The 14,980-nt window shown below is 42.1% G+C and overlaps 1 protein-coding gene across 2 annotated transcripts in view; it reads left to right on the top strand.

Moving 5' to 3' along the window:
* LOC132910829 (sodium/hydrogen exchanger 9B2) overlaps positions 1 to 14,980 on the top strand; it is a 103,016-nt gene that overhangs the window by 81,817 nt on the left and 6,219 nt on the right. For both annotated transcript variants that reach the window (XM_060966910.1, XM_060966909.1), the window contains exon 5: positions 5,625 to 5,789. In XM_060966910.1, the coding sequence (XP_060822893.1) occupies positions 5,625 to 5,789 (165 nt within the window). The remainder of the gene's footprint in view (positions 1 to 5,624; positions 5,790 to 14,980) is intronic.

Here is a 14,980-nt window from a genome sequence, read left to right as displayed (position 1 = left end):
CTCGCGACGTAATAATCGTATTAACGTTTATTACGGCGAGAATCGCTGCGTCTTCCAAACGAATCGTAACGCGTTCAGATCGGAGCAAGACCGTTCGATACATCCATGACGCTCGTTCGATGATATTTACCACTTGCTACCTACTGAAACCATTTGGATCGGCTGTAAGAAGAATCATTGACGCTTGAGCACGAAACGATCAACGTACCAAATATCGAATTCTACGCGGGCTTTAAACAAGAATACGACAACCCAGACATCCGTCGAATAAATGGTTATTCGATTAGTACCGACTAACGAACTGCATGGTATAAATAGGGACGTGCGCACAAAAAGAAGAAAACATTACTGACCATTGCGTAGTTAAGGTTAAAGGCTACCTTTAAATCCGATTATTCCCTCGGAAAGAAAAATAATCAAGGCGAGAGAAATTTCGCTCGATAAGCGAACGTTGATCGCGTGACAAATCACTCGTGCGACGAGAAGTCGGGTTAGACGCGACAGATGCGAACAAACGCGTGCAACGAACCTTTCCCCGTCCACGAATACGATCATACGCAACAAGGTATCTGGCCGAGGGTTGGGCTCCGAAACAATATTCAATTTGCACGCGTGACGCGTACGCGCCGCTGTCCGCGAGATATCGATTGCGAAAGGTTCGAAATTGAATCGAAGCCGGTGGGTTAGCCAGCGACGCTGCCAACGGCGTTTTATCGATTCGCGCGAATTAAACGTTTGTGTACGGATTCGGTCGGAAAGCCGGCCAGCGCTTGCTCGCCGCATCGCCACCTGCATTGCCTCCCGTGCTCTTCCGCCACCCGTGCGATCAACCTCTTTCTTCCTGCAATTCGCTTTCAATCGCGTACTTGACCGATTCTAGGCTCGAAAAAACGGCTCTCCGATGGCCAATCGCGAAAGGGACTGACGCTAGACGATGGGAAACGCCGCGAGAGAAAAGAGGCGGAGCTTCTTAAAGACGCGTACCCGATAGTCGCGAATCACGATCGAATAATAATCGCATCAAAGAAATTTCTCTGGATAGCTTCGTTGTCTCGAGATTTCGAGGTAATCGCTCTTGCGAGCAAGAAGCGCTCTGTGGTCCCTGGCAATCGCGAACGAATGTGGTTCCTCTTCTTGTTTTTTTCTTTTTCTTTTTCTTTTTTTTCCTTTTACCGTTTCACGTATCGTCTAAACTGTTTAATTTACGATCGCTTGGTCGTATCGACGCGCTGTTGGCTATACGAGACACTGAGAGCAACTCGAAGAATTGCCGCAAGTTCTGTCCGTTCGTTCTTCGGCTGCTTGCATACTATGGAAAATGGACTTTCGTGGTAGAGGAAGATCAAACGTTTATCGGTACGAGAACGGTACTTTGCGGGTGTCACCTCCCAACGGATAAGATACCTGCAGCGGCTAAGACTCGTTGCTTAGATTTCAGAGAAACGTTTTAAAGCAACAACGATACCATTTCCGTTCGAAGGAATTGGAAAAGTACGGGCGAAGGCTGTATATAATATACTCTATCCGTAACACGACGTACATACGTATTTCACAATGAACAACCTTGTTGTATAGAAAAACGGTTATTCGATTATTCGAACAGCAGAGGCGTGCGAGAACTTGAAATTGGTGGTATTTCGAGGCTGAAGAATATCGCAGGATCCGACAATTTCGAGAACCCGACATACCCGTCGCGTTTCGCGACATTTCGCACCGCTGTTGGCGTTGGCGTTGGCGAAAAATATATTCGCCAGTCGACTGGTTCGCGCAAAAGGTTTTCTCGCCTTCTCGACCGAATCTCTATCGAATAGCCGTGTCGTGTTTTGCTTCGGATAATCAAGGTTTCATCGCATCGATAAAAAATGTAATTCCACTTTGTCGTTCGTTACATTTGTTCGAGGATACATTCGCGTTTTAAAGGATTTCTCCTATCTTCTCTTTGTCCGGCGTTCCTATCTGTTCTCGGTTTCTCGTCCGTACCCTCGTAGAGTTTCGAAAGCTCTTGATAGATTTGGCCGAGGAGAAATAAAGCGGCACGACGTTGGTTCGCTTTTCTGTCCGTTCGGCGTCTCGGAACGCGGCAGTACGAAAACGAAATATCGTTCCGAAGAAACGATCCCCGTTCACCGTTTACCTACGTACCACGAAACACGCAACAATTAGAATATTTTGCCACAATAGCGTCGAGTATCGAACGAGTACGACGAAATCCTCGTCCCATATTTCTCCAGAAAAATAACCTTTTACGTCGCGTCGATATAAATATCAATCTTTAATCCCTCTCTCGGAGAACCAATAAATTCTTTCGGTACTCGCGAAACGAGGTTGGTTCAACAAAAATAAAAAACAGAGACAGAGAGAAGAATCGTATGCATAGAAAATAGCAGCGAGAAAAATCGTGACGATAGTTGGTAGATATTGGAATCGAATCCTTTTGACTACGTTTCTTGTCGGAGATCGATCGCGAATGGGGAGAACGGAAGAAAAAGGAAGAAAAAGGAAGAAAAAGAGAGAGAAGAAAGGGAGAAAAAAGAAAAAGAAAAGAAGACGACGTCGCATCGTATCGTGAAACTCATTCGCACGGTGGCAACCGTGGTAGTAGGACCCTCGGTTCCATCGAATACCAGATACCGAGCTTCCCCGCGGATGCTGGATGCTTCTAAAAATTTCAGATTGCTTTCCAGCGTTTAAAAGTTCGCCCCGTTCCCTATATATTCTTAAATTTCACCGCTTCAAATGGGAAACGAGTTCCGCGTAATTTCTGCAATTTTATTTCCGACCAAGTACGACTACGATTTTACGATTCAAGATTTTTGAACTTAATATAATTTGATATAATTTGACATGATTAGAAAAAGCCGCTAGGATAAACTTTAACTTTAACAGACGAAATTGAAATCATAATAAATTATAATGCGAAATCAACTCGAACGATTTAAAGCGAGAGACTTTACCAAATACTTGTCAAGCGCCGAGCACTACGTCGTATTTGAAATATCGTAGAATACGTTATTCACGTCGTACAGCGTAAAATTGAAAATAATTGGAATCGACAAAGCGAATCTAGCGATATTTTACAGCCATGTAAAAAGTCGATAAAGACATCGGTAGCATGAATCGTTCGGGTTTGTCAAATGAAGAAAGTACAAAATATCTGTATAAATGGATATTTTAAAACCGTATATGTCTGTATACGTCCATATATTCAACGATCAAACTTCACCAGTAACGTTCCTTAGGTAGAAATAAAAAAGAAAACGATGCTACAGAAGCATAAGTACGCTTTATCATCGCGCCATCAAAATACTCTTTTCGGCACTCCTTTCAAAATTACGTATCATCGCGCATCTACTCTCTCTCTATATTGCCATAAATAATCAATGTTCCGAAGGACAACGTACAAACAAATCCCCGAGACTCTCTTCGGACTTAGAACGGTCGCGAACGGAATATACTTTTCAACGATGTATCGATAACATCGATATCGGAATACCAACTATCGAGAGTAACGATATTTCATCTTTTCTAACCGTAGCTTTAGAACGTCTGGCTTCCACGAGATAAATTAAAAGTGGCCATAATGGAATTTGTTGGAACAAACATTTCGACGCAGTGATATTGCCGAGAAAAGACTCGCGACGCCTCGCCCTCTCTCGCACCTACACCTACCTCCCCTAACGCGCGACAAAAATAATATTCGTCGTTCGAAACTCGGACGAAAATTGAGCAGCGGTAAACTTAATTTCGCTCTCTACGTGGAAAAAGAAACGACCTTGCTGAAAGTTTACAACGACGAGAACAGTAGGGAGACAAATCCGCGGCGTTATTGAATTAAATTCCAAACGAAAGTGGATCTTCGATCCGCTCGACGGTTCGTGGAAAAAAAGAACGAATAAAACGAATAAAGGCGGCGACGACGAGGGTCGGGAGGGGGGGGCGGGGGGTTAGCGTCTTATTCCCTGCTGCTTCGCAAACTGTGGCTTACCCTTAACGACTCGCTCGTTAAAAACGGACGGATTTACCGTTGCCAACGAAATTGCCCGGAGACGAAGCGGCAGTGTAGCTCGAAAGAATTCAGCGGAGAAAAGAAGCGTGGGTAAGAAGCAGAGTGGAGCACTTTCGACGAGGTCAAGGTGAATAATCCAATTGTCGACAAGAACGGAATCGCGACTCGATCTGTTTGGTAGACGAGATTAATCGACTTCTGGTTCCAGTAAAACTAATTTTATACATTCTGTACAAGTTAGTTACGTAGAAGTAATTCTTCACTCGAAAGTTGGTTTATTCGATGAAAATTTACATGATAAATTTCTTAGAAGTGCCTACGAATCTGTGAATAATCTTACTGGAGCAAAGTAATTCCCGAACAAAAGGAATAATATAAATCAGGCAAAAATCTGTCAGTAAAAAGTACCTACAACATAGAGTACACGGTATATACGATTGGATTTATTCCAATACTTTCTGTACATTTTTTTCAGCATCTATGTATCGACGTTTCAGCGACCTTACCTTGTACCTTTGATCGACGAGACTAATCCACGCGAATAAGCTGCTAGTTTCTACTAGCTAAAATAAAATTGTAATTTCATTTTGCAGATGTACGCGTAATACAGGTTAGAAAAATAGCGGTATAGGATGATAAAGTTTGTTAAATTGCGTAAAATATTCATTCTATCAGTTTTCTTTAACTTTACTTGGAACAAAGATATTCGTTAAACATTAAATTATTGCCAAGCATTTGTCGCAATGCTTTTGGCCAATCTTTCGCTTTGCCATACTTTTCCAAAAATGTTTTTCGGTTTAACGCAAGCATTAATAAAATTCTGCTGCAATTTCACAACGATTCTAGCCATATAGTGAAAACAAATTTTGACCAAAACTTATAAATATAAGCACCAGTGTTATTTTTTAATCAATGGCAAATAAATAAACGGATGATCGAGCGAAATATTGGCGACGTTAAGCATCGAGGAGGCGAAAAATCGTGAAAGGCTTTTCGAAGAAACCGTTTAAAGCGTATCGCGTTTTCAGGGAAACAGGTGCAGCGTAAAGGTGGAAGGACCTTTAACGGGATCTTGACGCGTATCAACGCAGGCGAATAAACGTGAAAACGGGATTGGAGGATTGAAAGTATGGAAATTGGAACAAAGGATAAAAATTACTTTCTAGTTAGACAAAAAAAAACTGTCCTACAGTCCTTTTTCTCAAAATACGGTAACCGACGGCCGTTCAAACCTCTCCTCTTCTTCTCGAGAAGACCATCGAAGACCTTTCGATAGTAGACGTTCTCTAGATTTTGTTCGTCACCGATCGACGGATACTCGAACGCGCGGTTGCGAGCATCGAATTGGCTATCGACCTATCAAACGCGTCGCATGTACGACGATTTTTTTTTTTTTTTTTTTTTTCGTCGGTTATATCGTTAGCTCGGATCGTTTAAAAACCGAAAATTCCCTTGTCTTTCTCACAGAATCAAGTTGAAAAAGCGGAAGCGAATATTCGCGATTTGACGCAACGGTAGTACGGAAACTTTAGAAACGAATTCCGATTAAGTTAGACGACGTCGAAACAACTATCTTCGAAGGCCGTGCTAATCGATCTGCTCGTTCGGAATGTTTCAGCCTTTCATGGTGCCTATGAGAGTACTGATGTTATTAGGAGGTGGGTTACTGGCAGTATTCGGAAGCGAGGCGATCGAGCTAGGGGGTGCCGGACCTTTAGCGGTAGTCGCAGCGGCCTTCGTCAGTTGCTACTTTTGGCAGACACAAGGCTGGGAAGTCGACGACGTAAGTACATTTACATATTTACAAGGAAAATTCAGTAAGCGTTGTGTCGCTTCCAATCGCGCCCTCTCCTTTAAATACGCACGATGCTTTAAAACGTGTCGATCAAAATTTCTTAGTACATTTTGCATATTCAGAGAAACGCAACGAAATTTTGTACAAATATCGATCGGTTCAACTTGTTTTTATACATATGTATATATTATCCATTAATACCATATTGAAAAGTGTTCAGAAATCAACCTAATTGCGTAATTAAATACACAGACAGATTTTCATGTCGTTTCTGTTCTTCTTCTTATTCTTTCCCCCTCTTTTTTCGTTTACTCGTAAATTTTAATTATTTTATCTACAACTTGGAAAAATTTATGGAAATAATTTCTGTATAATTACACGTTCATTACGATTTAAAACATACTCTTGCTACGTTTAAACGCAAGTATAGATTTATACGCCATGGATGCTGATGAAAGTAACGCGTAAAATTTATCCCAAATCTTTCTTTCACGCGAATTTTTTTCACGTCTCGATACAATACGTACACGATACGATACGATACGATACGATACGGTACGATACGATACGATACGATACGATACGATACGATACGATACGATACGATACGATACGATACGATACGATACGATACGATACGGTACGGTACGATACGGTACGATACGATACGATACGATACGATACGATACGATACGATACGATACGATACGATTCGATACGATACGATACGATACGATACGATACGATACGATACGATATAGTGTTTCCTGCTCTATCACATTCCCAATTTATTTTTAGCGTAGAATATTCTCTTACCATAAAAACAGATTATTTTATTTAAAATATGGTTTCTTCCGTATAGCGAACTTTTTTACCGTACGTATTCTATGCATTAAGTTTCAATTTTAGAAAATCAATGTTTCACGCGTGACTGTTATATCGAAATCAGTATTCGAAACTAAGTCCTATTTTATAGCTTAATACGTTCACAAAATATGTTTATCGGTTTTATAAATTTTCCGACAATCCTACAAAAATAGAAAAGTATGTTCTTGCATGGAAGTGTATCGGATAAACTAGTTTCAGTTCCGAAATACATATATACCCGAAGTCTTCATAAATAAAACAATTTCAGCTTGCGCGTGCTATTTGCTTTCAATTTAATCGAATCGTAACGAAACTACAATAGTAAACTCGAATATCACCATTCGCTTCGTTAAATATTATAGATGTCCCTCTCCTCCTATAAACGAGAATGAAGCATCGATAGCCCGATATAGCCATCGTTAAATCAATTACCTTCGACGCAATAATTGCAATAATTGAAACTGAACTATCCACTTTTTCATTACTACTACGGACACTGACCCATTTCGTCGTTTCTTCCAAGAATATCTATTCTTTTCTTTTTTCTTTTTATTTTCTATTCTATCGAATTTTACCACGTTCGAAAAAATATATTCTATAAAACTTGGGGTTAGGTTCTAAATCGTCGAAAGTAAAATGCCAACGTCGAGACTTTACCCCGAAACGGGGTGATCGATTTCCGTTAGAAATTAGGAAAGAAAAAATCTTTCGCGACGGTGGATCCCAATGCTCTTGCAACAAACTTTTGTTGTCAAACTTTTCGATTCATAGCCAGACTCTAAACCGATTTGTTCTAGACAGATTCCAGACAAAGAGAACGATATTTATTTTAGGAGATACATAAAATATCTCGAAGAACATGTTTCCATATTGTATCGTAAATCTTACAGAAAAATATTGGTTGCTATATCGTACGATACACGATATACGATATACGATATACGATATACGATATACGATATACGATACGTTTAAAAGGAGTCGAGGCCTTCCAATCTACTCGATTATTTGTTCTTCTTTCATCGACGGGAAAAATTCGTTAGGACGAAAGAACTTTGGTGAAAAATGTATCTTCAAATTCTGCTAAACTTCAATTATTACTTGAAACAGAAGAAACCTTTTTTACCGATCCGATGCAAACTTATCAAAATTGAAAGCAACCGTTCCACTCTTAGCAAAGGTCATAGACCTAAAAACAGACTTCGGAACGCTACGAAAAGAAACGAAAAACCGTCGTAAAATCGCAAAACGATTGGAAAGTCGAAAAGTCGGCGTTCACGAGGCGGTCGCGATAATTCCTGGCGTTCGTGAAATATTCAAGCCGACGGCGCGGCGTTCGTTTCGAACGTTGGGGTTGCTGGACACGTAGCCATCGGTATGTCGCGCTCACCAGCTGGCACGTACTCTTCGTGACGCGACTGTGACCAGATATTGCCGGCGCATTATGACCGATGTTGTCCTCGTCGTTTGTTTCGAACGATTAGCGCGACTGGTCGAATCGCGGCGACGCGTCCTCGGGAAAAATCGACGATGCCAATAACGATTGATCGAGCCGATGCGACGCGCAGAATCGATCGTTTTCCGGTACGCCGATACGAACTGGATAAAAACTGTCGTTCGAATATCGTAATACAGGATTTTTCACCGCCATCAACCACATCCGAATCATAGAATATGTCTTCGGAATCATATAATCATTGTGACAGTCACATTTCGGTACCGATAGATTTTAAGACGATCATCTACGACAGGCTTCACCGTATCGATCTAAAGGTCGAGGCGTTGAATAACGTCATGATCAATTTCTTATACACTTGCGTTATTCTTTCAAAGTTACTTTCCGCCATTTTCGCCATGATCTTCGCGCAATGATAAGACCTTATAATTTTTAATCGATCGCCATACATCTTTTCGTATTACGTGAAAACGTTGGTAACATACGATAACAACTGACGATTATTTCTAAACAGTTGGAACAATTTTCATTACTGTCTTTGCAAATTTTTAAATGTAATTACCAAGTGCTTGCGCACGTTACGAATATTCTGCAATTATATATTAAATTTACGTACATTTTGCCCAAATTCGCTCAAATCGATGATATCTTCGGGGAAGAGATCGCTAATTACATAAACAAGATATTATTATTTATCTGGGACAAAATGATTTCAGCACAATTGACAACCTGTAGAGTAGAAAGCTTTCGTTCGATCGTTAAATTGCGTGGAAATGGTTGTTAAAGCATGGAAACTGACTAACATGGGAACAATACCGTGTTAATAACTGCGGATGGAGCAAAAGCTTTTCGAGATCGCCGGTTGGGCTAAATACGTGTAATGGAACGTCGATAATTAGTGGACAAACCGACGACATCCATGTTTTACATTATTTCGAAATTATGCTCGCATCGATCCTTTGGACGGACACTCGCGTACGATCGATACATTTTTCGTAAGACATACAACCAACCTATCGGGCTCTCGGTATTGCTCGTTGTTCGTGAATTATCGAAGAAATTTATATTTTATTTCGTGCAAATTTTAATGTATCGATTTACGCGTGTTCACCACAATTTCGGAATCGAGACACCGGTAAATGATTGTAAATTTTTACGATTTCTTAATTCTTTGCTAGCTATCTAACTAAGATATTTGACATTAGAATAAAATAAAGAAAGTATCGACAAAGCCCAGGGAAAGCATTGTACGTATGCGAGAAGACTATGATTAAAAAAAAAAAAAAAAAAGAAAAAACTAAACGTATAGAACGCGAAAGAACGTTAAGTTTAAATGTTAATTTTTATTATAATTCGAATAGCCGAGACAAAATCCTAGTCGACTGGAGTAAAACTAACGAAAAATACGATGGAATACGTGTGTACGGTAAGTATGTAGGTGAGTAATTCCAACTTACGTTTGCTAGAGGGGCTAGAAATTTTGAAAGGGGCTATCACCGTCGGGCGACTCTTAAGAAGGCGAAGAAAACAGTAAGAACCGCGGGTCGAACGATTTTCCCGGACTCGGGTTGATTTCGAATAAACCAAACGAGAAAACGTGACTACGGTTTTACACGTAGGAAAAGGAGAATCTGTGATAATCAATTCACAAAATAACAAATATAAATAAATACATACGTTGGAAATGGTTTACTTACTAGCAAGTATTACAATTCGCAACTGGTAAACGCGATGAAACGTAGAGTTTGATGGGCGAGAACGTAATTCCCAACTAACTGTCGTTCTCTGTATCTGTTTGCTCGAAACTAAAGTGTAGCCATCGCGGCTAAATATATCGCGTCTTTATACCCTGGATTCAAAGCGGAAACCCTCGACGGCTTACCAAGCCTTTCTTAAATATATATATCGCCCGCTGTATGGGGGATCTAAATTGAAGTTCGTTGTTAGCGGACACCGCTGCTAACCGGTGCGATCTTCGATGTCTATGGTCGTTAAGGCAAGATCGTTCGGCAGAAAATTCAAACAACCGCAACGATCGGTAAGGAAATATTTCCGATGCGTTTAGCAATCGACACAGTCGTAAAACTGCACGCCTTTATTCCCTCGACGGCACTGAAACAATTATTCTTAACGTCGGACAATAACGCGCTAACGGTAATTCTCCTTTTTACTTAGCTTTATCGTTACACGGATCGTTTTATTTTCAATAGCACCAACGGTTCAGCACCACGGTTGGACGGTGATGAAAGTACGCTGTCGCTTATCGCCACGTCCCATAACTCGAAGGAAAAATCCGTTGCCGTTGACCGGCGATTCCGTAACGGCGAACCTGTTAATATTTTTCACACTTTGCTCGTAAATCCTTCGACTCGGAGGCCCGGCACGTAGCCTGTGTCGCGGTCGCACGGTCAATATCGAAATACGATTTCGCTTTATGCACAGGTTACGTCTCCGTTCTGTCAACGTTGATCCTCCGATCGCGAAATCGATCGGCCCGAAATGCGATTTCAACTTGACGAATATACCACGATTTCTTGCTGCGGACTGTCACGTTTCTTCCGGCACGACTATGACCCGTTCGTTCGTCTACGTTGTGGGATTCGATGCCGAATCCATCGGCGTTCTCGCGTGGTTCCAGCATCCAGCACTGCTTTCGCGTTTCCATCTACAACCGCGTCTTTTCTTTCGTAAAATAAAGCAAATTTACCTCTTTTCTATTTACCACGATTCACCTCGTACATTCTCCCGTTTGTTTACAACGTTTTCACGAAAATCGTCAGCCGTTAACTGCGACCGTCGCCTTTATCGCCAAACATCGCTTCTGTTTTATTCCAGTCACACGAATTTTACAATGGTACGAGTGGAAATTGAAATCCATCCAAGTTTCCAACTCGCGGATGCGCGATCCTCGTTCAATCGATACCACTATAGTTATAGTTTCGTGATCCGTTTTACCATTACGCGTAACCGATTCCTCTCGTACTACTCCCGTACTCCTCTCGTGCTCCTCCCGTACTCCTCCCGTACTCCTCTCGTACTCCTCCCGCACTCCTCTCGTTCCATATCCAAATAATATGGAAATATGTCGATGCACATTCGCAAACGCCAGTGGAATTCGCACGTCGCGCCACCAGTTCCGATATTTACCGTCGCTGTTTACCTGCAATCTAGATTACCTGACGGTAACACAACCGCATATTGATTTATTTCATTTAATTCCGCACAATCTCGGTATTACGAGCGACGTGATGCTTTTACGACGTTCCGGTAATCCCAGCGATATTCCATGGACATTTCGCGATCGTTAAAGACGCTCCAGTGATTCGTAACGGCAACGAGATCGACGAGCGATGGAAATGTGATTTGCGAATCTTCTGTCCGAATTAGATAGACGAGCGGTGAAGTAACAACGGTGCTTGGCAGTTTTTGTTTTTCGACCTGACTGTCGGAAAAATTGAGCGAAGCTTCGGACGACATGTACAGAATCGAGTATCAGATAAACATGATACTCTCTCTCTCTCTCTCTCCTTGCCTCTCAGATAAAATAACTGAATTTTTAGTACTAATGAAATATTTTTGAAAATACGAGATAAATTCATGGTCTTTCGTCGGCAAAGCTTGTAACATGATTACGACTAACCATCGAGTACTATCAGGGTGAAAATATCGTAATATAAAATATTCTATGATTATAGCGATTCGAAGCGATATATCAAGAATGACAGGTTGTAAGATGAATATTAATATATGCAGTTGTTCGTTTCTCCGGTTATTAGTTCTGAAAAATACATCGAAGCTACACCGCTTCTCGTCGGTGTACGACGACAGAGTCTCCCTATTTCCAAAAACCGCAGATTCCCGAGCAAGCAAGTAACTTTTAACTAAAAACATTTGCCAGAATGACGCGGACAACGCGACCGGTAAAATATTTTAACTTTCTTTCGCTAATCTTTCGATAAACGCTCCTCTCGCGTTTCGCGTCTGTTTAATTTTGTACAAAAGCTAGCAGAAACACCGTATGGATTACTATCTTTATCGCATTTCAATACCACAGATCTATCAACCGACAGGTATCAACTAATTCGTAACTTTGCGAATAAACGATCCGATTCGAATAAAAACCTGGACCAATCTAAAATTCTCGTTTCGTTAAGTTACTTCCGACTTTGACTAACTCGACTGAAAAGATTCCAACGTCCGAATCTCGTTCGACGTCCGACGAGCATTTTAATAATATTTCCTCGCGTTGATCGCGACTACAAACGCGTGCAAGAGTCGGTTGAGAACGGCGAAACGCTTTCAGCTTGCGTGGATTCGCTCGCGACAGGTTAAATCCTAATGAAAGGACAAACGGTCTTGGACGGTTTCGAGTCTCTGGATGAAAAGCGACGAGAAAATCCGAGTTACGTTAAACGACGTTCGGAGAGGACGGAACGTTGTCTTCGCGGTGTCTATGCTAAAACGCAAGGGGGAAAACTGCATTTCGAAGTTTTCTCAACGCGAGAGGCTTTCGGCAGAAAGGCTGCCAGCGAAAATTTGATTCGTCTGCGACGGAACAAAGAGCGACGCGCTCCCTTCGCTGCGAAAATAGCTAACGTTCTAATTCTTTGAAACTTTCCACTGCTTCTAGCTCTTGCTGCTTACGGTCTAACGTAATTTCGATCTAACGCCGATATTTAACCGAAATTTCCTTTGATTCGCCGTTCTTGCAAGACGAATTCATTTTTATGCAGAGAAACAGATTTAATTTTTCCAATCGTTATCTTTTATTCTCTCTACGGACGTTGGTTGGATCAGAGATTAGATCGGAGGAAGATCAGTTTGCTCTTGCAATTTGTCCTCGCAACGACAACGCGTGAAATCGAACATACACGCGTACGTAATATCGTATACGTACACTGGATGTCCGTCACATACACGTTTGTACCACGGTTCTCCGCTACGATATACATACTTCCGTTCTCATATAAATTCGACTCTAATTATTTCAAAATTCTAACGTTCGAGTCGAGGCCTGTATCAACGTTTCCTGCGACTCTCCGATTTCGCATCAAGTTCGTTCGAATTCTTTCAACAGCTCCTAACAGCTGCCCGATCTTATACTTCCCATCGGATTCGTACGTGCCATTTTCCAACTTCCTAGCAGCTCCTCGATTTCGCATCGACGATCGTCTACGCCACCATCTCTCTTAGTGTTTCTGCCAACATGTTCGACGGCTTGGTAATCTAGCGCCGAGTACGTCCGCGCCTATCTCCATCCTAGTGGCCGCCCTAGCTTCGTTCCAGGTTCCTCCGTATATCCGCTAATACGCCGCTAATACGTAAACGTATTCCATAAAACGCGCTGGCCCAAGCTGCGGCACGTAACGATTCAGCCGACGCTTAACTAACGTTCGACGATTTCTATCGTAAAGCCTTAATAGGATTATCGAAGCGACGAGTTTCTCCAGTTGAATCGAATTTTTGCCCAACGACGCTAAAAAGAAGACAGGAAGCGCTGCCAACTCCTAGAAAATATCTCGATTCCCTCGACCGGTGGTTCCTCTTTCCGTCGAACGAGTCAACGGGTCGATCTCTAAAAGAGATCGGAAACAAAGACACGGATCGCTAACAGACAAATCACCTGTCCGCATAGGAAAAATATCGCGACCAAACTTACGGAATGTCCAACCGGAAGTGGCTCGCGACAAGAAGGAACGTCAGGCGTCGTACAGTTGTCCGTGCACCGCCACCTCTAACCCTTTCCCCTTCCGTTAGCTTCAACTCAGCGGCAGCTGGCAGCTGGCAGCTGGCAGTAACAAAGTTTGTTTCCGTTTAAGGTAAAAGGGAGAGAAACGCACGGGTTTGCGGCGTATCCGTCGTCTAGGAGATGAAATTGCGGATGGGTTTGCTGGTTTCCAAGGTAGTTTACAGGAGGAAGGTTTGTCTTTAGAGTTTGACGAAACCCTTGGATTTAGTTATGTTCTCGGTTCTCGATTTGACTCCGATGTTCGGTGGGTGGATATTGGAACGGTTCGGTACAAGTGTGTCAAGGTTGTGCGCGAAAGCAGTTTCTCGTTCGAGCAACGCGTATATAATACACGAAGAGACATCTTGTCGACGAACCTTGCGATTTCGAAACGATAAATTGAAACGGACTTTCTTCGAAGGAAAGATAAGAAAGATCGTGCAACTAATTTCTCATTACGTTTTAATGCGCGTGTGTATCGGTTTTACGAATACAGGAAGCTATCTGTCTCACGAAGCTGAAGTAAACGAAGGACTTTGCGTGTACGAAGAAAAAAGGGACGCTGAATAGGCGATGAAAAGAATGCGACGATCGATTATTTCGTTAATTATGCGAAATACCGAGGGTTGCTCTGGTTACAAGCTTCTCGTCAAAGCGCTGCTAGCGCTTGGTTGGTAAGACGATGGAAGGAGAAGAAGGAGAGCAGCGAGGAAGCAGCAACGGGGGAGAAAGTAGAAAAGGAAATACAGTGGTCGAGAAGGAGGAGAAGTGGAGGAGAAAGGCGAAGGGGTAGAAAAAGGAAGTTGGTCGATTCGGTGGGAAATGAAAAGAACCGGCAACGCACACCCGCTGATTAACTTATTCGATCGGACCGCGTTAATTAACGCATACCGGGCGTACAACCGATGCGATTCAATTACACGAAATCAACTACGGTCGCGCCGCGTCGCGTCGGCTTCTATCGATGACGTACGACGAAATTGATCCTTGGCTGCGGTCGCGTCGTGTCACATCGGTGCATCCAAATTCTCGTCGTTTCTTCCAAGTATTTTTTCTTTTTTTTTTTTTTTTTTTTTTTTTTTTGTTTTGTTATTTTCACCGATCGATATCTCGCATCTCTCGCTAGAG

Source organism: Bombus pascuorum, chromosome 9 (genome assembly GCF_905332965.1).
Source record: "Bombus pascuorum chromosome 9, iyBomPasc1.1, whole genome shotgun sequence".
Classification (NCBI taxonomy): domain Eukaryota; kingdom Metazoa; phylum Arthropoda; class Insecta; order Hymenoptera; family Apidae; genus Bombus; species Bombus pascuorum.
The sequence above is the reverse complement of the archived record's forward strand: the minus strand, read 5'-3'. Positions and strand labels throughout refer to the sequence as shown.